At 38.6% G+C, this 27,945-nt stretch overlaps 1 protein-coding gene across 1 annotated transcript in view; it reads left to right on the top strand.

The window, feature by feature from the left end:
- Positions 1–760: 760 nt before the first annotated feature.
- Positions 761–27,945, top strand: part of DSCAM (Down syndrome cell adhesion molecule) — a 413,163-nt gene continuing 385,978 nt past the window's right edge. The window contains 3 exon segments of the mRNA XM_009328037.1: positions 761–794; positions 1,596–1,913; positions 6,729–6,875. Coding sequence (XP_009326312.1) covers positions 761–794; positions 1,596–1,913; positions 6,729–6,875 — 499 coding nt within the window.

The raw sequence follows: 27,945 nt of genomic DNA, 5'->3' as shown, positions 1-27,945 counted from the left end.
TCTCCTAAGGCTGCGCCAACTAGGAAGAATTTGTTTCTTGCAAAGGACTTTATTCTGTACTAGCACCTGTCTCCTCTATATGCAGGGACTCATCAGCTCCAATGCTTGAAATTTCTTCTTTCTGAATCTCCAAGTGCCTTTCATCCTGCTCTGTGATGCCCATTTATCTGTTTGCCTCCTGTATGCCAGACATATTTCCCTATTTCTTTAGGAGGGTCTCTATTACTTTTTTCTTTCTAGGGATTCCCAGAGCCAGTTCCACCCTCTTTTGAGGTACTCTCTCCTGATGGTCAATACCAAGATGATATTTAGAAGAGAATGTCTTCCCACCTTATATCTCCTCAAGATGTCAAAAGAGAGAAGGAAAAAATAGTCCATTTTGTGATCCAAGCTACCATAAGACTAAGTGGCAGAGGTAGACAAGGCACTTCATGACTTAGCGTTGGGATTGCGAGTTATTTCTGCAGGACGATAGCATCCATCTTATGCAAATGAAGGCTAACCTTGAAATCTGTCTTATCGGTGCTCACTTGGGCCTGATGCACTACAGTCACCTTTTCAAAAACTTACTCCTTACTAGACCTGCTTTAGAAAATCATGTCAGAATCTACTGCATCCAAGATATAGTGAAATATGCAAGTTTCTGTTTCTGTGTCAAGCAAAACTGGCAAGTTTTTTTACAAATGAACAGTATATGCAAATGTACAGCAAAGTGGTGGTATTGGTAATGTCTCCTACTGTTTATTGGAAAACAAAAATCATGCCTTATGTGGATATGCTCTCAGACAGAGAGTGTTAGGAAGGTATTTTGGATGAAATGTTGTGGAACCTTCAAGCCACCTAGAGCCTTCAAGCCTTCTGGGTAATAGTTGAATTGGCAGAAGTGTTCAGACTAATCTTGTGCTCTGACCAATACCGACTTTTTTCAGTGTTACAGAATCTGCAGTTTAAGGTTGGGAGGGGGACTGTAGTCACATGAATGGCAAAACCAAGATTACCATAAGCGTGCTTTGTACCTAGGTTTATAAGTCTTTGCTAGAACGACCTGACCAAATTGTATAATGTATTTATTAAGTTGTATCTGTATTAAATATAGGTATGCCTTATTATTAAGGAATTATGGGGATTTTTTTCATTGTTTGCTCAGTTCTTTTTATTGCTTTATAAATCATTTTGCTATGGAAAGACTGTAAAAATAAATTTATAAATGCTAACAGAAACTGCCTGTGTTCCAGGCAGAAATTTAGTGTCTAGAAATTTCATGGAAGTAGATTGCTGTTGGATTTTTGCTGGCCTTACAAAGAACGCTGCATCAGCAAATGCAAAAGTGGTCAGATCTGTCTCAGTTTACACAACAAAGAAAGGGATTTCCCATTTTACTTTTAGATGCAAACCACTTAGTGAGTTTAATCTGGTGATATTTTCTTCTAAAATGAGAAACATTTTATTAGAGCTTGCATTAGGATCCAAATGTTTTGATTACCTTCCCTAGGCATTGTGTTTGATTTTATGGCAAGTAACAGTCAAATTGTTTTATGTGTAGCTGAAATTTCCTAGGTTTTCAAGGTCTGTTCTTTTTCTTTTTTGTCTTGCAGTTTTCAGTGAAGATCTACATGCCAGTCTATATTTTGTCAATGCATCTCTGCAAGAGGTAGTGTTTGCTAGCACCACAGGGACATTGGTACCCTGTCCAGCAGCAGGGATCCCCCCTGTGACGCTCAGATGGTACCTAGCAACGGGCGAGGAGATCTACGATGTCCCAGGGATCCGCCACGTCCACCCCAATGGCACTCTCCAAATTTTCCCCTTCCCTCCTTCAAGCTTTAATAACTTAATCCATGATAACACTTACTATTGCACAGCTGAAAATCCTTCAGGGAAAATCAGAAGTCAGGATGTTCACATTAAGGCTGGTAAGTACAGTCTTTTATTGGGTTCAAATGGACTTGAGGAGGGAGGAAACTTCGGTGTTTCAGAGAAAGGGTAGCAGCAGCTGTGATCAAAGGAGATCGGCCAGAAGCGTAACCTCTGAACCCTTCACAATATTAAGTAAAATAGTGGATTCTTCCCTCTCCTCCCTGATTTGATTTATTTTGGTGGTGAAAAGTTAGTTTTCCAGAGATCATAATAAGTTGAGCTTCTGCACAAGTATAAGGAAAAATGAACTGATAATGAAAACATTAATCAGACCATGCTTACTCATTAAAGAGCTGTGAGAGAAAAAGATGCAGTCTCTGGATTTTGTATAGGGGCTGGAAGATAAGAGGAATGCTTGCCTAATCACATCCCTTCTCATTTGCCTATATTCAGTTGTGCTTTGTTTTGAGAGAAAAACTTGTCCTGTGTAACGATTCAGCAACTGATGTTGGTCCATAGGCAGCGCTTTCTGTTTAAGCTAAAAGATGCAAACGAGCATAATGGTTTTGAGTCTGTTTTCTATACTGACTGCGTGCAGACTGGGTCAGCCAGTGGAGAATTAGAGTGGGATCAAAATCAGGCCTTTTGTTACAACACATAAACACATGATTGCATAGTTTTTGAAGGTTTTGTCTACCCACTTCAGTTAATTAAAATGTTCAAACAAACAAACAAAAGCTAGTCTGGGAGTTGAACCTTGGCTAATGCAAATCCTCATAACCTCTTTGTTGTTGGTGGAGCTATGCTAGTCTTTTCTCAGAAGAGAAGTATCTTTCCTTTGGAGATACGCCTTCACAGGAGTTGAGTAGGGAAACCTGTGAACAGTTAAGAAGTAGATTTGTCTGTGACTCCTTTTAAATAAGAGAATGCATTCTCTTCTTCTTAATGATACATTAACATTCAGAGATCTGTAGTTTGTAAACAATTTGAAGGCAAGAATAAAAAACAGGTTTCCATGAAATTCATGTGTCTAATTAAATTTTTAGTCTAGAAAAGTGGGTTTTCTTGCACAAGAAGTGACTAGTAGAAGCAAAGTCCCATGTTACATATATGTGGAGTTTCTGTAACGGTCTATGTGGTCTATGCTGCTTCTGAAAATGTTTAGTTGTCCACAGATCAAAAAAGTTTGTAAACCGAAGATTCATAAGAATACATAGTAACCAACTTCTACGTTTAGAACTCAGTTCTGTTTTTTGTGCTTTTGGTTTTACTTTAATGGGTTTGTGGACAAGTTGTCTGGCAGAATTGTATTTAGAGAGAACATTATATTTTTTTGTCCTTTGTGGATTTGTTAATGTATCTCAATTTTGAGCATCTTTTGGGCAGCATTTTTTCCAGTATTAGTTTCCAATTTTTCTATTTCTTAGATAAACTAATGTGGTGATGTAGAGGAGGCTAAAAATTGCAACATGGCTAGCTAAGGCTCTGAACTGGTGTTCATTTAGTTGTAAAAGCATATGATATGGATGACAGGATGCAGCTATGTCCATTGCTCAGCATTGACCCATTTATCCATGGAACCCCAAAAGTAGTCTTCCTCCTCTGCTTGAGAAATAAACCTCGGAAATGGAAGGAGAACCTGAAAAACAGGCTTTGCAGTAGGTGGCTGTAGCTGCTTTACTCATAAGCTAACAACTCCTTTTGGCCAAGTCAGAAATGCCCCTTTTCCTTCCCTTTTTAGCCTTTTACACCTGATCCATTAATTTCTCCATATGATTCAATTTCTCAGTTAATCTGAGGTTTGGATAAAAAGTTAAACAAGTCCCCTTCCTTCATATGAGCTGATATTATGTGTCAGAGCTGTCACTGTGCCTGATGACAGACAATAGCTATTAGTGAGTATCTTTTCCAAGGGCTTGTGTAATCCCCCAATCATAGGAAAATAGAGTTTTTGTGAGTCTTCTGTGCATAGCAGTAAGTGTATTTGATGTTCAGATGATAAACCCTGTGTTGCTCAAATATGAAGTGATAAACTTCATTTGTTTGTGTGTTACTTTCAATTACATTTCTGTTCACGTGAAATCTGCACACAGTTTCAGATTGGCCCGAATTAGCACGATTTTTGGGAGGCCATTTCTAATCTCTTTTCTTCTCCATCTCCTCTTCCTCCCAGTGCCCTCCAACAGCAATAGGATTTCCTAGGAATACAGAAGCAATCAGTGGAGCATCCAATCACAGCACAGACTAATATAGCTCTGCCCATTCTCACAGTCAGCTTGAGAAAGTCTGAAACTCATTTACCTGCTTCCCCAAGAATATGGGTAGCAGATATAAAGGTTCCAGCTCACAGATGACTGTAATTGTGGTTTTGCATGTAATTTTGCATATAATGCAACAGACATTCCCAACCCCCCAAAAAACATAACGCCCACACCTAGACACCCGAACCCAATCCTCTTCCAGGCCAGTGCCACATGGAAGTAAAGGTGCATATCTCCATTTCATCTTCAAGACTTCCTGTGCAATCACGGCAGGGAAGAATATATCTTTTTAGCAAAGGCTGAAATTCTCATATAAATGCATGACTCAGGGACTTGGGATTTAAAAAAAAAATAAAAATCAGCAAGTCATTCATGGGAACTGGCAAGACTATGATCTGGAAATAACTGAGGGGCATCTGAAATCACAATAACGTAAACTTTTTAAGCAAGCAAATGGATAAACCGCTTTCCGGTTTTTGTGCCCCACGTATGGTTTCTGTGTTTGTTTTTACTGAAATGATCAACTGGGCAGACTTTCAAAATGGCCAGCTGTTCTGAAAAAATGCAAATACCTTTAGCAGTGTGTTAGGATACTGCTGCTAAACAATACTTTTCTGTAAATGATGGGTGAAGCATGGGCATTAGGCAAAAGTCAGCCTCATTAAGATGATGTATGTGCCATTCCCTCCAGTGTAGAACAAGATTAGGGGGTTGCTTCGTTACAGGGCAGCCAGAGTTGTAAAGTCACTGCATTAAAGGTGCTTATAATATCAGTTCAGCAGTTATAACAGGCTTAAGAAACTTAACCTTTGATTAAAAATAAATTATTGACTTTTTTAAAAACAAGTGGTGTCTATCTTGTCATAGAAGATGGATTTGTTTGGATTTTTTTTTTTAAATATTTAATTTATAATTAAATTTATTTACTTTTGGTTAGAGTTCCTAACTGTTACATTGCTACAGTCTTGTTTGGGATGGAGATCTTTAGTCTTCCTGTTTGCAGTGGTAGCACTGGACCTGAAAACTGGATGCTGTTTGCATTTGTGAAAACCACAGTTACATTTCAGTACTCTGCCTTTTTTTCTTGAAATGCATTGTAAGTGGGGCTGATATTTAGACATTCTAGTGGTCCTGGTGTATAGAAATACTTTTGTAAACTCTGCAAAGGATTTACTGACTCCTTAGTCTAGAATCAATGTGGTTAAATGTAATTGGTAGAGCTTGGTATATGTTTGTGGGCAGGATATGTAGGCAAGAAATGTCACTGTAATGTGGCAGTTCAATATTGCTGACTTGGTTACACTGCTGCACTGGGGTTGTTCTTCCCAGTAACTTTTGTGCTCAGGCATATACATGCCTCAGACACACGTCGTTTTCCAATACATTCATCCCTATTTTCACTGAACCGGTTTGTCACTTCAAGGTATATAACTTTGTTCACCACCTCAAGATATGACTTGGTTACACTGCTGCACTGGGGTTGTTCTTCCCAGTAACTTTTGTGCTCAGGCATATACATGCCTCACACACACACGTCATTTTCCAATACATTCATCCCTATTTTCACTGGACCGGTTTGTCACTTCAAGATATTCAAGATATATGACTATGTTGGCTGTGGCGATTTCTTTTTTTGCACCTTGACCTTATGGTCCTGTGGAGAGTCTATGTTGCTGCTTGTCCTTCCTGTCTTACCCATTTACTTCTTGTAGTAGACAACATCTGTTTCATCTCTGCTCTACCACCTTCTCCGTTAACTGTTGCTCACAGGATTTTTCACCCCTCATTCTTCATTGAATCATTTCAGTGCCAGGATTTTCCTTCTTTCCATTCTCCTACCCAATGCAACTTCATCTCATCCCAGAAATATTAGTTTGGAGTGAAGGATTTCTCCAGTTGTTCTTTTTTCTCTTCGTCCATTAAATTAATTCTTCCAGATGCTACACAAATCATATCCTGGATCTAAGTGCCCCCATGTTGGTTTTTAATACAACTCAATCATAGTTTCTGTTTTCTTACCATTAACCTATTTCTTTCAGTGCTGGTCAGTTGAATGTAGCTCCTACCTTACCTACTGTCATTTCTCTGTGTTTCTGAGACATCCTGCTTTTTCTCTGGCTGTCACCTCCATTGATTTTTCTCCTTCAGTTCTCACTTCTTCAAAATCCTAAATGACACGGACCTTCTCTTCTACCCTCTGGATGTCTAATTCACACACAGTACTTGTATGTACTTTGTACCTTTTGATAGAGTAGAAAACAAATCTGTGATGGGAAACATGGCATGAGAAACTAGGCAAGTAACAGAAGAAGTAACACCATTTACCCATATAAATATGCAGTTCTTACAAAAGTCTTTCTCCTTGCCCTCAGAATTAGGTAGGGGAAGAACACAGAAATATGGTGTAATGCAGATTTTTAGGACATGAAAAGATCTGGGAATGCTTTCATATTAATTTGCAATCAGCCTTGCAAAATTGTATCATTTACTGAGACAAAAGAATTCACAACCTGAGTAACTTTCTTGGGGGAACTTTGCAAGGCTAACCGAGGAAGCGGATGGGATGTGTGATTATGAATTGTTTAACGAAACCTCTTCTTCTGTCTTCAGTTTTACGGGAACCCTATACAGTCCGTGTGGAGGACCAGAAAGCCATGAGAGGCAATGTAGCAGTGTTCAAGTGCATTATCCCCTCCTCTGTGGAGGCATACATCACTGTTGTCTCATGGGAGAAAGACACAGTCTCGCTTGTCTCAGGTAGGCTGTTATGGCTTTCTTTTCCAATTGGCAATGGCAGCTGTGGTTCCTGTTTTGGTTTTTTTTCCCCCAAAAGGCCTGATGTTTACTTTGAGTCAATTATAGCTGAATGGTATGTCATCCTTCCAGTAATGTATTTCACATTAACATTGCTGCATCCCTATGACTGTGTGTGACATGAAGGTTTTAGACAGCCCTGTTTTTTTCTAGCATGCTTGAGGGGAAAAATAACATGGTTTTTGTTTTATACCAGACATAAAACCAGCTTCCTGGTGCTGTGGTACTGGGTTCACATTTTAACTTTGATAAGGGACTCCTACATGCCAAAGAAATTTGAGTGTCATAAAGCATGTGTTGGGTTGTAATTGTTTTTCAGTAGTAATGTTACTCATAGATTAGAAGAAATCCCAAGACTAAATTTATTCAGTTATATTTAAATGAGGTATGTAATCAATATTTATACTTTTCATAACATTTTAATCTCAGATATCTTCATAGGTAACACTGGAGGTTAAGCACATGGTAAGCTGTGCTGTAAGCCGAACATATTGAAGTGAAACAATCTATTCTAAAGCAGTTATATGCATTAATCTATTTACTGACAAAGTGAGGAAATGTGAGGCATTGTTTGGGAAGTACAGGGAATTCAGGCAAAGAATATCCAACATTTTAAAGCATAAACATTGTAAGAAATTCATGGGAGAAAGTATATGTGGGAAAAATATTTTCAGTATAGTACATATCTAAATTATATATTACAGACAGTGCAGCTGTTGTTACACATACAAATGATTTATGTGTGCAGAAATTTGAAATATATTGTTCCAGGGTAATGCAGAATGGAAAAAAATAGTTTGAGTTAAATGTTGCTGCAGAGTATATTTAAGAATGTGTTTGTGTTTATGATCTTACAACGTGTGGAAATGTTTTTGTACTTCTCCTCAGTATATTAATAATATTTCCTTTCTGACAAATGTGGCATTGATGGAAATATCTATGTTTCTATATGACTCATATTATAGATTTTATTTCTCTTTGTGTTTTATTGATTCCTTACATAAGCTTGTTCTATTTAAAAAAAAAAAAATTCAAATAGCTTTCGAAGGACTTGGTAGATATTTAAGTACCATGTAATTCATGATTAGTTGTCCTATACTACTAGTGCACTGTTTAAGATTGGTAAATCCACTTCCTTGTTATGCTCTTGGATTTTGATATGGCATATTATTTTTGTCATTGGGCAACTGAAACTGAGTGTGTTTCCATGAAGAGGTCTGTAATATCTGAATTGTAGGACTCACCAACACTTCAGCCAATATAGTCAAGTCAGAGTTGTATTTAAATATGCAAATAAGCTTTCCATTATTCTGTATATAATGATACAGAACTATGCTTAAGATTATCTAAACTATGATTAAGATTATCTAATGCAACAGTGGATGGATGTGTTTACTTTGCTTTATCTTAAAATAGGCTACTACATGACGTACGTACATCTGTACGTGTGAGTATTGGCTGGAGGAAAAGAATGTGTATACCTGCATGGTTAACCACCTTAAGAATTTTTTAAAGTTCATTAATTCTGTTTTATAAGAAAACATGCATATTTTCTCTGTCAACATAGATTGCGTCCTCTCAATCTGATTTTTTTTACTTGAGCATTAATACCTAGTACCTACGTGATATCTTTGAGTGGCTCAATCCTGCCCTTCACCCTGGAATCGGGAGTAGGGCACACAGGTCTCTGTAACCCCTTCTTTAGGGAAGAAAGTGTGGCATTTCTGCACACCATCATGGCTGCTATTTCAAGATAATTTCATTCTGGTTAGTCTATATTGGTTTTAACCCCAAACTTTTTGGGGGTAAAAGTGTGTAATAACATTTAACTATATGGACCTAAATTTAATCTTTTTTTTTTTCCTTAATGCAACTTCTGACTGTGGTTGACTAGGCTACAATCATTAAAAAGCTATTACAAATTTCAACACTTAAAACGCAGTTTCTAATTATCTCACAATCCCTTAATTCAACAGTTAGAAATCTAAATGGAAATAAAACATAATTCATTAAAACTGATGCTATTAAAAATCTCAGTTTATCATATTGGATCACAGCACAGAAAAGATTTAGTTTCAGAGATGAAATCACAGGTTAGATTACAGGTCGATGCTATCTGTCATGCAAGGGCAGAAGTGAGGCAGGAAAACTTTGCTCCAGTTTAACCACAATGATTGCAAGATTTGTTTGTTCACCATTTATACTCTTTAACTGCAGCTTAATAGTGAAAGTATTTAAAAACCAGAACCCACACGTGTTTCATAAAACAATTGCCTTGAGTTTTACCCATAATCAATTTTGCAATAATCTGGCCATGAACTCAAATGGTAGATATTGATCAGGCTTGTCTTCTTAGAATGCCAGTGCTGATGAATAGGATGCAAGACATAACATGACTATTGAGCTGTTTTCCACTAATGATCAATATTCTGAGGAAATGCATATGTTTGCTTATACAGCCACTGCTAGCTTGTTTTTTTTTCTCTGTGCTAGACCAGATTCATTGGTATGCTTTTTATCTCACCATTTAATATTGGAAAGCATCAAGTTCTGACTTGTTTTGTTCTTGTTTCTTAATATAACTGATTTATTGGTTACTCATTAACTTCAGCAAAAATGAGAGCCGTTCTGAGGGGAAACCTCTACTGTGAAAGAGCAAGAATATAAAAAGATATACACTCACAGAATGATGATTACCATGTTTGAGGTGGACAAAGTTTTTGTGGGAAAACTTGATAGTTTTTACTTGAAAAGAAAGAAAAAGAAAAGAGAAAAAGGAAGGGGGGGAGAGAGAGAGGAAAAAGATGAGATGAACATTTTCACTGAGATGATATATCTGTTTCAAATAGAAGACACAAGTGGCCCAGGAAGCTTACACCTTACAGGAGGGAATGGGAGACCCCCTATGACAAGAAGCAGGGCAGATTTTCAGTGGGGAAGCTCCATATGCAAGTGGTCCAACAGAGAACTTTTTTTTTTTTTTTCTGAAAGTCTTAAACCCCGATGCAATACTTCCAAGTACAATTTAGAGTAAATATTTCACATAACCATCTATCTGTAGTCCCAGTCTGACTACTAGGATAGAGAGATAGGTAGATGAACCAGAATCTTTTATTTCAGCTGTTACTTACTGTTCTAGATATCAGTTCTCTTTTTATGTAAATTCAACATTTTAAAGAAAAAAGCAAAGTGTTTTTACTTTTATAATGTAAAAAAAAAAGCTAGCTTTTTAGAAAGAGTTTTTAAGAGGTGTGTTCCTTGATTAAGACAGTGAGTTTTTTTTTTTTTTTTCTCTTGCAACAGTATACTATCCTGGACATATCTGCTTTTGTCTGTATACTTAGTTCTCAGAGAGCACAGTGATGTCCATAGTAATCAAAGTGTGTAACAAATATCGCTGGGCAAAAACATCTTCTGTTTCCTGGCTGTAATTTTATGTCATGCCTCCAGGTTATTGTAAAGTAATTGGGAGTTGGAACCTATGAAGACATATTGCTAGAGTGTTTCCAAGGAGTGTCCAGATATGTCAGACTCCCTGTTCAATAAAGGGGAAGGTGCCCACGTTTGAAGCCAGAAATAGTGAATTCTATGAAGTTTCCATGTGCAAGGACAGCTGTGGACTGAAAAGGTGTGCAAGTGCTTGTCTTTCTGTCAAGGGAACAGCTAAATAATTGGGGTTTTGCTCCTACACTTTGTCTTTCAATGTGACAGCAAATCTGAAGCCAAAAAGCTTTTTCAGGGTGTCCTCTAGGGGCCAAGGTAGCAGGAAAAAGATTTTTAAAGCGAGGCAAAACCAATTATTTGGATGAATCTATTCCGGGGGAAAGTAGAAAACCCCAGCTTCCGACAACAAATACACAGAAATCTTTTCATCCATTTTTAATAATAATTGTTAGATGAAGTATTCAGCCATCTCCACTAGATACAGCTCTGTTACAAACTCTCATGATAGACAGCAGCAGATCTCTGCAGTTGTCAATCTGCTACAACTGCATAAAGTGTATCTTATTTGCCTATCTAGTAATCTAGTAAAAGCAATCAAACTTTCCAGTGGTGTGTGTCTTGCCTAACAATCTCTGAGATGTTGGCAAAATATAAGGATGAACAGTAACTCTGAGAAGTCTTAAGGGGCTCGTAAAGTGCAGGTTACTGCTGTACCAAGTTCTACAGCTGTGACTTCAGGATGTCTTTTCTGAAGATCCTTCTTTTCTGAAGAGTTGTATACTGTCAATTGACTTGAAAATGAGTCTGAAATTCATTTGAATTATAAGTAGCATAAAGATGTGCAGTTTTCGCTTGTATCAGTAACCAGCTCTTATGCATTTTCATTAGATGACACTAAACATAAAAGCTTAAATAATCCTAGAACGTTGTATGACTGACAGCTGCGTACAGCTTGCTCAAAGGTGAAGTTTCCTTTCCTCCTTACTGCTTTCCTTCACAAACCATTCCCAAAGAGAGACTTTTGGAATCAGTTTTGTGTTGACCTTGTAACCACTGAAAACAGCCTAGGCCCTGCAGGACCAAAGAGTGCAGCAAAGTATGTTTTTGTAACAACAGCCATAAAAACAAGGAACAACAGTATAGAAAAGTGCCACAGTACAGGTTGTGCTTCTGCTCCTGTTAAGCAACAGGAGACTAATGCTTGCCTTGTAGTATTTCTTCACACGCAGAACAGTGAAGCTGGACTAGAAGGGAAGGTAAAGACAAAATAACTGCTGATTCTGCTCTGCCTAGGCGAAAACAGAGAGTCCATTCATGTGTTAATTAGCCCCAGAGAGAGAGAGCAGAGGATGGGTGTGGTTATATGGGAAGGAGGGCAGAAAGGGATTATTAAAAATAAAGGTCAGTGTAAGGGATCAGCAAAGAGACAGAAAAGAGGAGAATGAAGATTAGATGGAAACTGAGAGAAAGGCTGAAGGATTAAATCTGATCTGTCACTACATACTATACTTCTGTTATGAATGCCTCCTATCCTGATGCTGATAACTACAAGGGATTTCGAGTTTTTCCATGTATCTGAATAGCTTAGTTGCCAAGAGCAGGATCATGAATAGGTTCATGCCCTGACCTTTCTGAATTCCCATTTTCCTGTCTAATGACATACCACGCAAGAATCTGTCCTATTTATACATAGAGTGTGACTGCTTAAAAAAGTAGAAATGGAGAGAGACAGATAATAACGACTGTGTACAATGGTATATTTAAATCTGCACCAAAAGAATAGCAGCTTTGAGGGAAAGGTGTGTAAGCATGAATGGAACACGGTTCCCTGAAGCGCTGATTGACATGCTGATGACAGCTGATGAGCCTTCCAGCCAGCATACTTTCCATTGACCAGAAATTAGACACACTGGACCATGGCTTGAGAAGTGTCACTGACGTACAATGACCTACATTTGATGTAATAATTGCATTATTTATTTACACACAGTTCCTCAAGTCTTGTCTTTAAAAGGCTCAGGGACACTTGGATCTCTTTCTGCACAAAGGGCTTTTCTGAACTGCTGCGGTTGAAAGTAAGCAGTCAATGTTTGCCAGTAGTTATCACGTGGTGGCATCTAAAATACAGCACTGCAGTTTTTGTTTGTGCTGGCATTTGGAGATTATAGCAGTGGTTCAGTTTGCACAGAGCGATCGCTGTTTTTTCAGCCATGAGGTTTGTACACAGTGGGGAAAAAAAACCCAAACCCCTCTCTCTTTAGGAGGAGTGGTCCTGTGTGCAGAGTCCCATGTTCAGAATTAGATTAATGCTGATGATCACAGGGATTAAGTCCAGCCATTTGATTGAGGCTGTGTCTAGTAGAGATGAGCTACAATCTTTCTTGTTTTGGTTTGATACCAGGGCTTAATCATGGTTGCCAACCAGCAAGCATTCGGCAGACACTTAACCTATGCCACTGGATGCTTTAGATGCAAGATTTTTCCCAGTTCCAGATAGAGTGGGATGAAGAGGACAATTTTTTATGCTTAAATATTAGCAACATATTTAAAATAAAAAAATTCTGAATGTAAACTACCTTCTACCAGAAATATGACAGTGAGATTTAATTCTGCTATTCAAAGTTGCGATAGCACACAGAAAGTAAAGCAGTCAAACCCCTACATCTGCTGAGCTTCCTTGACTCCCTGGAAAGCTAATGTGAGTAGTGTTCAGCAATGCTTGGGTCAGACTGTAGGTTTGCTGTTACAGTAATGTGTTTTCTAAGCTTCTTGAAGACATGTAAAGTGCGCTTGCCCATCTCTAAAAACAATATATTGCTTCCTCGCTTTCTCTTTCAACAAGGTGTCGTGGTTTAACCTCAGTTGGCAACTAAGCACCACGCAGCCACTTGCCCACTCCCCCGCCTCCCGATGGGATGGAGGAGAGAATTGGAAAAGCACAAGTGAGAAAAACTCGTGGGTTGAGATAAAAACAGTTTAATAATTGAAATAAAATGATAATGATAATAATATGATAATAGAAATAATACACAAAGCAAGTGATGCACAGTACAATTGCTCACCACCCGCCGACTGATGCCCAGCCAGTCCCCAAGCAGCGGCCCCCCCGGCCAGCTTTCCCCAGTTTGTGTACTGAGCATGACGTCACATGGTATGGAATGTCCCTGGGGCCAGTTTGGGTCAGCTGTCCTGGCTGTGCCCCCTCCCGGCTTCTTGTGCACCTCCAGCCTTCTCAGTCGGTAGAGCATGGGAAGCTGGAAAGTCCTTGCCTAGTGTAAGCACTGCTCAGCAACAACTAAAACATGGGTGTGTTATCAACATTGTTCCCACCCTAAATCCAAAACACAGCACTGTACCAGCTACTAGGAAGGAAATTAACTCTATCCCTGCCGAAACCAGGACACAAGGTTATTTTCCTAAGGGACCTAGGAAAAAGTAATTTACTACATTATTTAAGAAATGTCCAGTTATCTGCATTTTTCCTGAGAGCACTGTTCTTTTAAGAGGAGAGTGTCTTAATAATCCTAGAAAGTGGAGATGGTAAAAACTTAACAGTTCCTGCCTGTGCAAATATTTTTCACACTCTCCTTTGACTCATTGCCAACTAAAATTGTAACTGAGCAAGGCAATGTACTTACAACTGTTCATTGGAGGACCTTTCCTCTGGCTACTCCGCAGCCTGTGCTCCGTGTTTGCTTCCTATGCCGGAGTATTTTGGTCGGGTGAATCATTCTAAAATTATGGCTGCGGGATTGGTAGGACTGGATGCAAGGATATCAACAGCTTTGTGGGAGGCAGGTGTTTAGAGTGACTTGAGAGGATGAAGATGGAAAGCATCTGATGCACATGTCAAAGAATCACATTTTGGCAGCACAGAGGAAAGTGAACGAGATATGATTGTGGGCAAAGGAGTGGTTTCTGATCATTTAATCAGCACAGAGAAGCATGCATCTGAAACAGAAGTGTTAATATCGGAGAGACTTTTCCTGTAGACGGAACTTGTGGATTTTCCTCAGCGTGACTAGAGGTTTTGGCTCCTCTGAGGGCGTAGAACATCGGTGGCTGTTTGTGAGAGATGGAGGAGAAAAATGTATTTGAGCGGGGTGTCTTGGTGCTTCAAGTGCAGAAAGCCAAAATTTGCTCTGTCTCACTACAACCAGCAATTTTAATGCTAATAATGTTCACAAATAGTAGCAGTGTCTTTGGCATTTCAGTAATGAAGTGTGTCTGGGAGACAAGTGTATTGTAACTTTTTTTCCCCTCTGTTGCTGCTCTGTTTTGGATAGCCCTCCATTTCCATCAATTGGAGGGAGCCTTTCCCTCTACTCACTTCAAAACCAAACATCTCCCCCCCACCTCCAGCAATGCCCCAGTCCTCTTTCTCTACTTTTTTTCTCAACCCTTCAATTCCCTACCCCTCCCTCCCCCCCCCGCCTCTACTTACACAATTAAAGCGCATGAAAAACTTGATTGGATGCAGGCCCCCTTCAGAATGGCTTCTTGTGCTCCTGCGAATTAGAGAGAGAGAGAAAGGGAGGTTGTAACTCTGCTTTCTGTGTTAAGGCTTCAAATATTTGGATTTTTTATTTTAAAATACATGCCTTTGTCTCTCTTTCTTTTTTGTATACATGTGTATGTGTATACAGATACACATATATACATAAATGCATAGATATATATGGACACCTATCACATCTCTCTACGGGCCTGAGGGTCTGTTGGACCATGCATAACATTATCCAATCTGATGCCCTAACTGTTCTGTTTTACCACCTTGTTTTTGATGTTGCCAGTCATGAAGAGGTTTCTTTCAGCATGGTAGAATTCAGTGGCACAGTTAGTCTCTCACTGGAAATATCCGTGTCACATTATTTTCTCTCCAGATGTACTTGAAATTTCTTTCATTTTCCTGGGGTGAATCCCATTTTATCATCTGGCCAGCTTTTTCTAGCCTGCCTGGTTCCTGTAATATTAATTCTCTCTGGGGTTTGTAAAACCTTCAAATAAATATGACCTGCATTTTAATTAACTTGATGTTTACCAGATCTTTATTAAAGGTGAAATAAGAGCAGACTGTCTGCTGACCTTCACAGGTGTTCACTCAGCATTTTTCCATTTTGTCTTTGCTTTTTTTTTACAATTCTTCAGGTGGTTTTTTGGTTCATATAATTTTTCTTGAATTGAATATTTGAAGCAATGGTTTTATTGCTTTGGTTTGATACACAGGATTTTTGGGGGTCTGATTTGCAGGCAGCAAGGCTCAGTGCTATCAGATTTGGTATCAAAGGACTAGGAGCAGGAACATACTTCGGTGAATCAGTGTGCTGGTTTTAGGTCTAATTTTATTATTTATTTTCATTTTTACTTTTTGAAATAGTGATCGTTGCATCATTTTCTTCCTTATAAATCTGCTCTGCTAGCGGCTTGTGATCTTGTCACCTTCCTGAATGGCAATGGATAAGTAGATGACCACAGTAAGCACTGTATGCTTGAGGTTTCCCATCAAAACTCTGTCTAACCTGAGCAAACAGCCAATGAGCTCTGACAGTTTTGATAAGAGGGGACAAAATTGATGCATGAGATTCATTTTAATGAGTGCATGCCTTACTACCCAGAATGCTTTATACCGTACAGCTTTTGCCTGTGTATGTGGTTTAGCTGCACCCTGAGAGGGGTAGTATGTCAAAACTGCCACCAGCTGTGATTTTTTTGGTTATTTTTAATACATCTAGGAGATACCTACAGGTGACATCTGGAAGAAACAGAAACAGTATTTTCCAGTGTTGTGTGTTGTACCAGGTAACTGATTTCAACTAAAACATCATTGTGGAGTACAATGCTATTAAGTAGATAAACCTGCAAATTTTTAGGGCTGTAAATGGCCATAGAGATGCTCATTTGGTTTGTGTTCCCTGTCAAAAATCCAATTTTAATTGAAAGGCTCATTAGAAGAATGACTCATTAGAAAAAATTGGAAGTACCTATCTGGTAGAGTTTTATTCCATTTGCTGTGACATCAGTGTTGTATCTCTGTTGCTTCACCTGGGTTGCTAAACTGTAAAGGCACATTTTAATAGCATGCATGTTTTCTCTTCAGAGGAAGGTTACAATGAAGACTAGGTGGTCTTTTAGTTAGAATCAAGTGAATTTTTAAAGCCCGTGATCTGGTAGGTGAGCGCAAGCTGTGTAACTATACCGGGGTGACACAGGGATAGATGCTCTGTCCCGCTGCAGAAAGGTGGTGGATACAAAGGCTAAACATTATTTTGTTGTAAACAGTTGCTGTACCAAAAATGCCTTTAGTTTTGCTAGAAAACTTAAAGTTATTGAATTTCTGATAAAAGTTGAGAGTACAGGAGAAGAAATATTGAACTGCTTAGATGTTCTTTCCCACCATCAAAATTGCATTATAATTGCAATTACAGATGTTTTTCACGGCAAAAACAGCATACCAGTTTGTTAGTTCATGTTTGGTTTGAAATGAGCTCTGCATGTTTTTACCATGCACTTGAACACTGTTCGTGTTGAATGCGTTGAAATGTTTACTGCAGACCATGGAGACCGACATGATGCCATGCTTTCAGCTGGCAGAGGAGTGTGATCCACACAGACCTGTCAACAAAAGCAGGTCAGCAAGATTGAGCAAGAAAAAAATCAATACATCTTTGAATTAATCATGCAGCTGCCAGAGAGAATTACGGGTGCATGAAATGAAGGATGTAGGTATATACCTATGGCAACTTATTCTTCCCTGCCTCATTGTGTCATTTTCTTTTCTATACCTGCAAGTTTTCTTTCCCCTACCGCCACCTGACCGGCTCTGTGTTTATTTGGATACCTTCATGGAATACTTACCATTCATTTTAAAGTAACTTATTCAATATGGATCACAGAAATCCCTCTTACTTTTCTCTCTCCGCACTGCCATTTTTCTCACTGACTGTTGTGTGCACTCAATATGAATTAATACAGGAATTTCACCTCTGCATAAAACTAAGATTGCACATCTTGTGCAGTCAATTGGACCGAAAGCAACTGCTGCTTCAGTGAACAGAGGAGTTAAAAATTCATGCCTGCGCTGCTGACGTCTCAGGTGAGCGGCTGTCCTTGTTGAGCCCTTCTGCAGCAGCACAGCTGGGGGATGAGCCCTTACCTGGATAGCGCTAAACCCACCCAACCTGGGCCAGATCCCCCTCCCCGGGACTGGTTTCCACCTCTGCCTCGCAGGCAGCTGTGATCAGTAAAACATTACTACCAAAAGGGAGCGTTTCACACCCTGCTCTCCGAAGCTGGACAGCTATCGGATGCAACCATGGAGAACTAAAAGGGCAGCTCAAGAGGGAGTAATTTGACGCTAGGGACATGCTTGAGAGGACTGTGAGGAATTATGAATTAAGAGATGCATCCTGTGTATATCTTTGTGGATTCAGCTCTGTGCTTTGGTTTCGTTCTCTCCTTCTCCTCAGAAGGATTTCTCCTTTGTTGCGGTGCCCTGGAGGGATTGTTCTGTACAGCTTTCCCATGCAAAACTTGAGTGTTTTACTGCTGCCCCGCTTCTGGGTCTGGTAGTGAGGAAGGATGTCAAAATTAATGCCCCAGCGTCTTTAAATCTTCATCTGCTCTGAAGACGATGCAGAGGTCCCTCCTCTGTGCCCAGCTTAACTCTCCAGCTGCAGAACTTGGTTGTGAACCATGGCAAAGATGTCTCCTTGGCTCTCTGCCTGGGGATCGAGTCTGGCTCTCTTCCAGTTGGTGAACAGCCCAGTACTGGATGCTCACTTTCACTGCAAATTCAAATTCATTTTCCTCTTTTATCCATGGTTTTCTTTGCAAATAGATAGTGATATTCATAAAATCCCCCAGAACAATTACCCTGCTACTTGTGGAAGGTCAGGGCTAGCTCTGTTCAGGGATTATGTATTCCAGCAGGGAAAACAGAGCTGACATACAGCACTCTTGTTTTTTCAATTGCATGCCTAGGGATTTTTTTTTTTTTTCTAAATGTTTTTCCCCCTTCTTCATTAAAACAGAGAACCAAATTCCTGACACACTCAGAAAATACATTTAGGTTCAGCTATGGAGCTCATTTTTTAATTTTTGAACTAACGAAGAGACAAATAGACTATAATTTTCTAGGGGCAGAGAATTTTTTTTCTGCCCTCCCTTTGTAAAATATCCTGCCCAACTGTATCTAGTTAAATACCATTGTTTAGTAAACCCACATTTTGTTCTTTAAAGAAACATAACCCATACAAAAGTAATATATTTTTTTCTTCTGATATTTTTCTTGCAACTGATCCTCCAGGCAAGACCTGAGTGATAATGATGGAAAAAAATATTTCTCCCTGTTTTTTAGACTTACATTTGTTTTGTGTCTGTAAGAGTGTTTTGTCTGTACTGAGGACTGAGAATCCTTCCATGTGCTCCATTTTCTCTTCCAATTTGTAACTGTTTTTCACAAAACGTTGACAAGAAAGGCATTTGTTTAAAAGCTAAAAAGTATTTCCAAGGTGAAAAAGAAAAAATGGCACCAACTGAAATGCTAAAAATCACTATATGGAAATATACAACTATACTGTAAGTAAAACTGATCCCTTAAATGTACAAAACAGTATGCAGATTAAAAAAATTAATAAAACTATTTAGATATATTCTATACAAAGAAATACTCATTATAGTCAGTGTGTTCTGAAAGCAAAACATTTCTGTAAAATAAATTGTTGCGAGAATGTAAAAGTCTCAACAAGCATAAAAACTTTTACATGTATGCACAACATAATTTAAAATATTTAGAGGTTATAATGTATTTATCTGAAATCTTTTCCAATTCATTCTGGACTATAATAAAATATGGAAGCAGCTGCTGATGTGAGGGGAGAGGTTAGGAAAAAGAAAATAGTGGAAAAAAACAGGAAAAAACAAATGATAACGTCTTATGGAAGAATCCAGAGAAATAAGGGGATTAATCATCTACGTAATCCTTTTTGTTCTGCTTATATATTTTTTTGAATTCATAAATGTACTGGATATCTTGAAATCTTTTTTGCTGAAAACAAATAAGACATGGATTTTCTTGGAAAAATTCAGTTGGAACAAGAGAAACAAAACTGATCTTCTTTTCAAAGTGGACGTTTGTGACTTGCTGAAAAGCAATTTCAGGGCTGGGAAGCAAAAGCACACCCATAAATAAGAAGTGATAGGATAACGTGTGCTGTGTCACAGCATCCATTCAGCACTTTTATAGAATGAGTGAGAAAAAGAGAACCCCTCTAAATGTCAGCGGCCCAACAAGATTTTGTGAGATGCTGTGTGCATTTTCAAAAGGGATTTAAGAAAAAGAAGTTATTCACTAGATTTTGCTTTCCTTCTCTTTCATGCGTCTTCTCCTTTCTTGCATGAGCTCTATTTATTGACAGTAATTCTTTGCATCCTTATCAATGGTTATTCATAGCACTTTCTAGAGCTTTTTTTTTTTAAGTGCTAAAGAAATTAGGTACCTTGAGCCTGTAAAAAATCAGGGAAACCTTTATTCCTGCCTATTTTGACATCTCTTTTCCCTTTATGACAAACCCAAAGCCCCTTTGAGTTAATTAGAATTATTACCCTCATTTTACATAGAGGGAAACTGAAAAACAAAGAAGCTTCAAGATTTCCTCTGTTTCTCATGGAGGCTGCTGCAAACACTCAGGCAGGCTCTCCTAAAATATAGTCCTTCACTTGGATCCAGGCTTTCTGTTTTTTCCCAAGTACTGGAATAGGAAAAGGCATCGAATTAAGTGTGAAGGAGGTTTAGGAACCCTTGATAATTTGGAGGGAATGTTTTATATTCTCGTTAAAAACTCAAATACTGCATGTAGTCAGTGCTTCAGATTTCTGTTTATGGAGCTCTTATTGCCTTGGACTGGAGCTCCCTGTGTGAGGATGTAGAAGGTGAAACTCAGTGGGAGAGCTGGGTTTGGAAAGCATTGCTTATAATTGTAGTCGCCTAAAAGAAGATGAAGTGTTTTGCCTTTGCTATGTCATTTTCATTTAGATTTATTTTCTTACTACATCTGATACCTAATAATAAATCATTGTAAGGAAACCACAGGAACATAGGATCATAAATGTGAATTTCCTAAATTTGTCAGAAAAACCCAAACAAACAACACTTTTTGTGGTTTTAATCAATAAAAATTAATTGCATTTAGAATTGTAAATGTCTTCCTTCTTCCTGTCTCAAAGATTTTTCTTTTTCTCTCTTGTGATTGATGTCCTTTGCAGGAGACTTGTGGAATTTAAGGTGTATCTGAGTTATTTGGGCATTTTTTCTGTCAGTTATTTTGTTAGGAAAAATATGTACTGTACAAAAATTGGCTAAAAATTATGTCTTCCTATTGAAAATGTCACGTTTCGGCCAAAACAAAGAAAGAAATAAAAGTCTGCAAGGGATGCAGAAAAAGCCAGAGCTTTTCCTTTTTGGTATTTTCAAAATGAAGTATTTTCCTGTTTTCATTTCAAAGTGAAAACTGTTTGAAAACTACTCACGTATTTTTATAGAAAAAAAATTCTTAGGATAAAAAAGTTGCATGTCTTTTTGTCGATTGCTTAGTTCCATTATCAATCTTAGCAGTGCTTTTTGATGTGATGTTTATTTTTCACTTTCCTCCATGAATTTCTGTTTTGGGAAAAGGAGTAATGAATATTTTGGGTTAATTAAGATATAGATGCTAACAAACTCCTCCATAGCAACCAGATAGGATACTTTCTGTGAAACAATATTGCCAGAGTTCAGAAAAATTTTGTGTGCATCCATTTAACTGCACCATTTATCTGAGATACTCTTCTTAAATAAAATCAATGCTATTTTTGCATTTCCCTAATGGGAACCTATTAAGCTAAGTACACAAGCATTTTTAACCTCAGACACATCGCAGGGGCAAGTCAGTACTGGATTCAATCCAGTGTATTAATGAGGAGCATTGAAATACATGATCCTGTGTCTGGGCAGTTTGGTTACTGGATTTGGAAATACTTTGTTGATGCACTGTGTCACACCGAGATTCTAATCTAGAGGATAACTTAAGCCCTTCCCTCTCTAATACTCCACCCGTTATCTCTTTGCCTACTTGACAGTTATCACGGAGCATCTTTTAATGCTTCTGTTCAGAATTCTTGCCTTCTGGAGTTCACAGATGCCCATAAAAAATAAATTCTGGGTTGAAAGTTGGCTTCAAATGATTTTAATTTGAATGATGAACAGTCTATTAGGCCATTGAAGATTTACTGGCTTTAAAGTCAATAGGGATGGGAACTGCAAAGCAGTCTGGGAAAGACTGGCTGTATGAGCGTATACCATGTGAATAGAACGGAGCGGGAAACTAGAAGAGCAGGGGGAAAAAAAGTGGTTTAGATTTATTCTGATTTGGGAAGCACCTTTTTAGAACAAGGAATAGAGCAATGAAGTTCAGAATGGAACAGCAGCAAAACATGTAGAAGAGATACAAGCCAACATACTGCCAGCAAAAATAAAACAACTTTGTGCTTCTCACACTGCAATAGGTATCTCATTAGTTTTCTGTAATGTCACCCTAGAAGCACTGGGAAGACACTGAGGAGAAAGCAATTAGACCAGGTCTCAGCATAGCCAGCTGCCTCTGACACAGTCCAAATGTGTCCGTCTGTTCCCAAAAGAAGAGAGAATGTTTCTCTCCATTTCCAAAACATCAGGGGACAGGTCAAACCATGAGTGTTGGGGGCTCAGAGGAGCAGGGGATTCAAATAGTTGTTTTTCAGTTAAAAACTTTTCTTTCAAAACTTTCATGTTTAACATTTTGCGTTTTCACACTTTAAAAAAAAAAAAAAAATCCCTGCTTCCTTTTTCTCTCCTCTCCCACAATGTTATTCAACTTTTTTCTTAGCATGGAAGTCTGAATTCAAAAAAAGGTATTTGTTGTAACACCACCCCCACCTCACACCCCCTAACTAAGGAAATTTTAAGAAGTTGCATGATGTCTGCAAATGAGAAGAGAAGGTTTGTAAAGGAGGAGGGGTGGGAAGAAGAAACTGCACACATATTCTGCTGCATTCAGTAACTGAAGGCTGGAGGGGAAAGTTGGGACAAACCCAACATGTTATTCAAATTATCTCCCCCTGTGGGTGTGTGTTGTGGGTGGGGGAGAGACAGTGGGTGACAATGCCGGATAGAGGCTGAGGAGAGCTTTCTGTGAATTTTTTCCTTTACTGAACTTTGGCTTCCACACCTATGTAAGAATTCCTGGGCAAAGGGATTAGGATGCCATCCCCAACCAGCATGGGATGGAAAAGGAGGAGCTAAACGTGAGGTTCTGTCCCATTTTTTGGCAACTTTTCACCCAAAGTGACAAGCATGCACAGATTTAAAAATTCCTAAAATAATAAAATTCAATTAAAAAATGCTGAAACTAGTACATCCCCACAAAATACTGCATTGCTTAAACAGCATAGACTCAAACAATTGAGTCATGAGCTGTGTTAAAGCACTTTAAAAAGCTGATTCAAAGCTTTGTTACTTGCTGCTCTGTTGAACCAATGTATTTCATCAATAGGGCTCAAACTGATAAATGTGTTGGTTTTCTCTTCCTCTAGTCATTATGACCCCTGTCACTTGGAGAGGGTTGGTAACACTGTTACTGCTATTCATAGGGCTCTAGTTAGGCATTGGAAATCATCATTAGCATTTAGGGGAAAAGGTGTTTAAATCATTAAGTATAAGAAATGTACCAGATACTCATGTGAAGTTCTAGAAGATCACTGTAAACCAAGAACCAGCAGTGGGATAAAAGCAGGTTCTAACTATTGCTCCACCGTGTATTTCTTCAAGCACATGTGCTCCCAAACCCTTCAGAAAGGACACAGGAGCGTCTCCACTTGTTCTCCAAAAGTTGTCTTCAGCTGCCTCCTGGCAGCTGGAGGTTTGGCCTTTCAGAAATGTCGAGCCCAGGACTCCTGAGCAGAAACCACATAGTCCTCTGTGGTCACAAGGAGTACATAGGACTTGGGCCCTCTGCAGAATTGTTTTCTGATTTATGTTTGTTTACTCAGGCAAATTCCGGCTTTTGCAGGTAGGGAGCTGAAGTGACTGCAAAGAGCTCATCCTCAAAAATTTTATGGCCTGCTGTCTTTATGGGCCTAGGAGGTGATAAAATATAAGGTTTGCATTCCAATTTGCTGTCTAGGATGGTGGCTATGTGAGGAGTGTTAAACTTGCATATGGGGGTGATTTATGGATGGTAACGTGGCATTTATTCTGCAGCCTTGGGAAGGGTGCACCATCCTTGCGGAAGTGTTTACCTGTGACACAGCCCCTCCAGAGCTCCTCTAACAACCGCAGGTAGGGGTGGAAAAGGTGGGCAGAGTTGGACGTGGTTCAACGTCTGTTGCAGCTGGCTACTTGCTTCCTGCTATCCTGCCCTGTAACTTTTTCTTATCCCTCTGTTAGATGGAGTTGCATCTATAAATACCAAGTTTTTCAAAGGAATCCTTTTCATTGATTTGTTGCTGATGGGTTCAGTACAAGCCTGCATCTCTGAACATCTGGCTAAACTTTGGGAAATGCCTCTATAATATGGAGAGCAAAGCAATGGACTAAATTTCAATGAAGAAGGTTGCCAGTGCTAATGATAGAAGGCCCAATTGGCTGAAGAGCCCTGCAGCGGACCAGCTGTAGCTCGATTAAATAACAACTACCGTGGCCCTCAAGTGGCCTGCATTGGCTAAAATGTGAGCTGTTTTTCTTGGGCCCTTATCGAGATCCAAAATAACTATGGGGCCACAAACTCTGGTGCTGCTTTCATGTTGAGTGTGCTGTCTCAGATGCCTCCACTCTTGGGCCCCCGTATAATAGCAGTGGTCATGACTCAGTTTTTCTAAAAATAAGCAGACTTTTTCATTTGATCTGTTGTAATTAAAAGGGTGGCTGTAAAGTCATCTTAGAACACTTAAAGATAAAAAGTAGTCGGTCCCCTTCCCCCTCCCCCTTGGACACCAGTGCAGATAAGTCCTTGGATGTATAAAATGTTGAATTTGCAGAAACGTGAAAATGTTGTTTTGATAAATCACAAGCATCTTTCAGTGGCTCAAAGGATATTAAAATGTCATAGTGAAGCAAATCAGCATTCTCATCCTTTATTCCTGTCTTTGAGGATACACTTTGCAAACTATGGAGAAAACAGATAATTATGTCTAGGAATTAGGAGAGACAGAATATTGCTGTACTGCAGTGAACAATTAATGATATTTATCTTTCACATAAGGCTTTACACTTTTCCTATATAAATCTCTTGTCCTGCAGTAAGTAATAATTCAGTACGTGCTGTTTCCATTTTGCACATACAGACTGAGACACTGCATGAGGATGGGGAACACATCAAATCTGCCTCAAAGCTTTTGCTAGATTTAAAGTTCTGTATGTAGGCATCATCTTGGCCCCCATTGTACAAACTTTAGGCCACATGTTCTAAATGTTTCTCTCACTAGGTTTGTGATTTATGTTTGATTCTATAGACCTCTCTTGATTTTGGCTCTTTTGAGATTTTACTTTGAATACTTGAAGACATGAAAAATAAAGAAATCACCCATTTTATGTTCATACTCGTTTGCTTCTGCCTATAAATTCTTATAATATTTATTAATCTATCTAAACATTGCAAAATGCAATACAAGCAAAACAAGGAATTATAAAACAGAATTTTAACTGAGGGGAGGAGGAAGTGGGCAAATTAAGGAAAAAAATGGAGGTATACTAATTTTTACCATCTTATTTGACTTGAAATATGTCAAATTTAAATCTACGTTTGAAGGTATTGTGAACGCTGTAGAAAAATACTGAGCTCTTTGAGGCAAAGGGTAACCTTTATGTTTTGTCAGCACTGTATTCTCTAAAGATACTGTTTTAGTCTACTGTTTTAGGAAACAGTAGACTGACAGAGCCAAGCTTGAAGCCGTTTAAGGTATTTGAAATTGGACTTTTGGCAGGAAGAATCCTCCTCACACACTTTCATTATTTTTTTTTAAATACTCATAGTACCCAAAATAAACAAGAGAGATATTATCTCAGAAGACATAAAAGAGTAACTTGCAGTCTAAGAAATGTCCCTATGTGTAATTTTTTTTTTAATCAGCACTGACCTTTTGAATTGATTCTCGATGATTTAGAGAAGGAGGACCTGTGAAAGACCACAGATGATGATGATTTAAGGAACTTAAATGACTTGCATTTATAAAAACAAACACTTTACAAAACTAATTGAAAGAGCTACAGCAGAAACGGAAAGCTATGATTTACACTTTTTGCAAGCTGGTAAGCATTCAATGTTGATAGCTTTTTTTTTTTTTATAAATGGTGTTACATGTTTCTTGACATTGTAGGTGACATGAATAGTGGCATCCAGTTTAGATGAAGTTATTAGAGTATAGATGCCCATGCTTTTGGAAGAGCCTTAGCCTGTAAATAAAGACAATAAATCAGATCTTTTGATTAGCCTTGCACCTATTAAACATCCTATATAGAGCTATCCTGGCTACAGGTTGAAGATCTAGCAATGCACAGATCAGAAAATGGCAATTTTTACCGCTGTAACTGTTTGGCATTGGTCCTCCTATTCTAAATGGATGACACACCTGCTCGCTTTGGGGCATGTAGCTCTTTTTTTTTATGTTTATCTGCCTATCTGAGGAAAAGCGGCATGTTCCTCAGTGAAGAATAAGGAGCCTTTGGGGGATACTTGCGTAACTGAGGTCAAAATATGTCCCTGTAGACAAGTGCAAGAAGACTTTTCCTCAGACACTCCCGTGATGACAGATGAAACTCACTTCTGTGAAGTGAAATTCTGAAACCTGTCTCATCTCTTTCAAGTGGAAAGCACCTAGCTCAGGAAGCTATGGTGAAGAAAATTGCCTGGTTGAGTTGGATTTTACTCTTTACATACCTTGTTCTAAGTTGACTGTCTGTCTGGATGATGTTCCAAAAAAAAAAGGGTTCTGCTCTCTGAGGAAAGAATATTGTTTTCTTACGAAAATAAAGCTGTGGAATAGGAAGGCGAGAAAGACACATTCAGAAAGTGGGCCTCAACTTAGTGGTAAGCAGTTTATTCCTCAAGTAATACTGCCAGTTCATGCACATGGGAAGTCATAAATGGCACTATGTTTGCTGAACTGTAGGTTTTGTATTACCATTGTTTGGTAAAGCTTTTAGAGAAACTCTGCTGATGTCAATTAGGGAACCTGACATTTTTATCTATAGTGTTCCTAATCTAATAGATTTAGTTGTCTTGATTTCACAACTAATTTCTGAAAATATTGTGACTAGACAGGATTATAAAAAGAACTATAATATAGTACCTGTTGAGAGCTGATTAAGACTGAAAACAGAGGAAAGTAAGTGCCCTAGTATGTGTCAGAGGTCACTGAAAAAGCGTATTCAAGGCTGCTGATATAAAGCAGCTAGATATTCTGCTATCTATGGATGCTTTGAAAAGCAAGTTGCTCTTTAATGGAATCCTCTTTTCATTGGACTGTCACCACTGACTGCTCTATTATGTGTTCAATTATTAGACATTTAAAAAAATATGACTTGTTCTGAAGAATGATAGTTAAAAAAAATTGAAACGATGAAAGTTTGGAAAAATGTTGTAGCTGTTACACAATATGCTAGCTGACTTTCCTATTGTGAACCAAAGCAGTTATTGTAGAGGTCCTATTTTATGCAAAGGCATAGTTCTTTTCTTTTGCCTCAAAGGATGGATAATTTATATTTTAAAAGGAAAGGATACACTTGACCTCCATAATCGTTTTGTGTTGGAAAGACTGAATCATCCAGTTTTAGAGCTGCTACTACTGCTTCCTCGTTCACAAATGTGTGCATTCTTCCCTTTTTACAGCATGTGCTGCATTTTAGCTTGTGCACAACCAGACTTCACATTGATAGAAAAATTCACATTAGTTGTTTACAAGAGGGAAGAGGAGGGCAGAAAAGAACAATAGGATTATGTATACTGAACATTGTAGCAGACAAGTACCTGCCTTGTCTGGGTGCAATGTCATGTTAATATATAACCTTGATGATGAGCCCCATGTAGCCCACTTCTTACTGGAAATGTCAAATATTTTCCGGTGTAAAAGTCACGTTAGTTATTTTTGTTTTCTTCAATTTCATCTAAAAAGATGTATTATAAAATCTCCTCTGGTGCTTAACATTTGTGTTAAAACCATGGTTATTAATCAGAGTGAAAATGAATAAAGTGACCTCATTTTGCAAAGCTTCTCAATAATTTTGTTGTGCAATGAAAATAATTCCAGCAGTATTTTCTTCCTGTAGTAAGTGTGGGGACACGTATTATTATTCACCACAGTATCCTGATGAGACAAGTCAGTCTCTAGGCTTCAGCAAATGAGGCAATTGCCTAGGGCAGAGACTGCCAGAAGGGGCTAAATGTCCTTGGCCACACTCCCTGTTTTCCCACAGCACTGGTGAGTCTTGGGAGGGGTTAGGAATAGTTTGCTTTCCACCATCAGCAGGGATCTGCAATGCATAGTTCTGCTTTTTATTGTG

Source organism: Pygoscelis adeliae, unplaced genomic scaffold (assembly GCF_000699105.1).
Source record: "Pygoscelis adeliae isolate BGI_AS28 unplaced genomic scaffold, ASM69910v1 Scaffold154, whole genome shotgun sequence".
In the NCBI taxonomy this organism is placed as follows: Eukaryota; Metazoa; Chordata; class Aves; order Sphenisciformes; family Spheniscidae; genus Pygoscelis; species Pygoscelis adeliae.
Note: the sequence above shows the minus strand (reverse complement) of the source record. Positions and strands in the feature narration are given on the sequence as shown.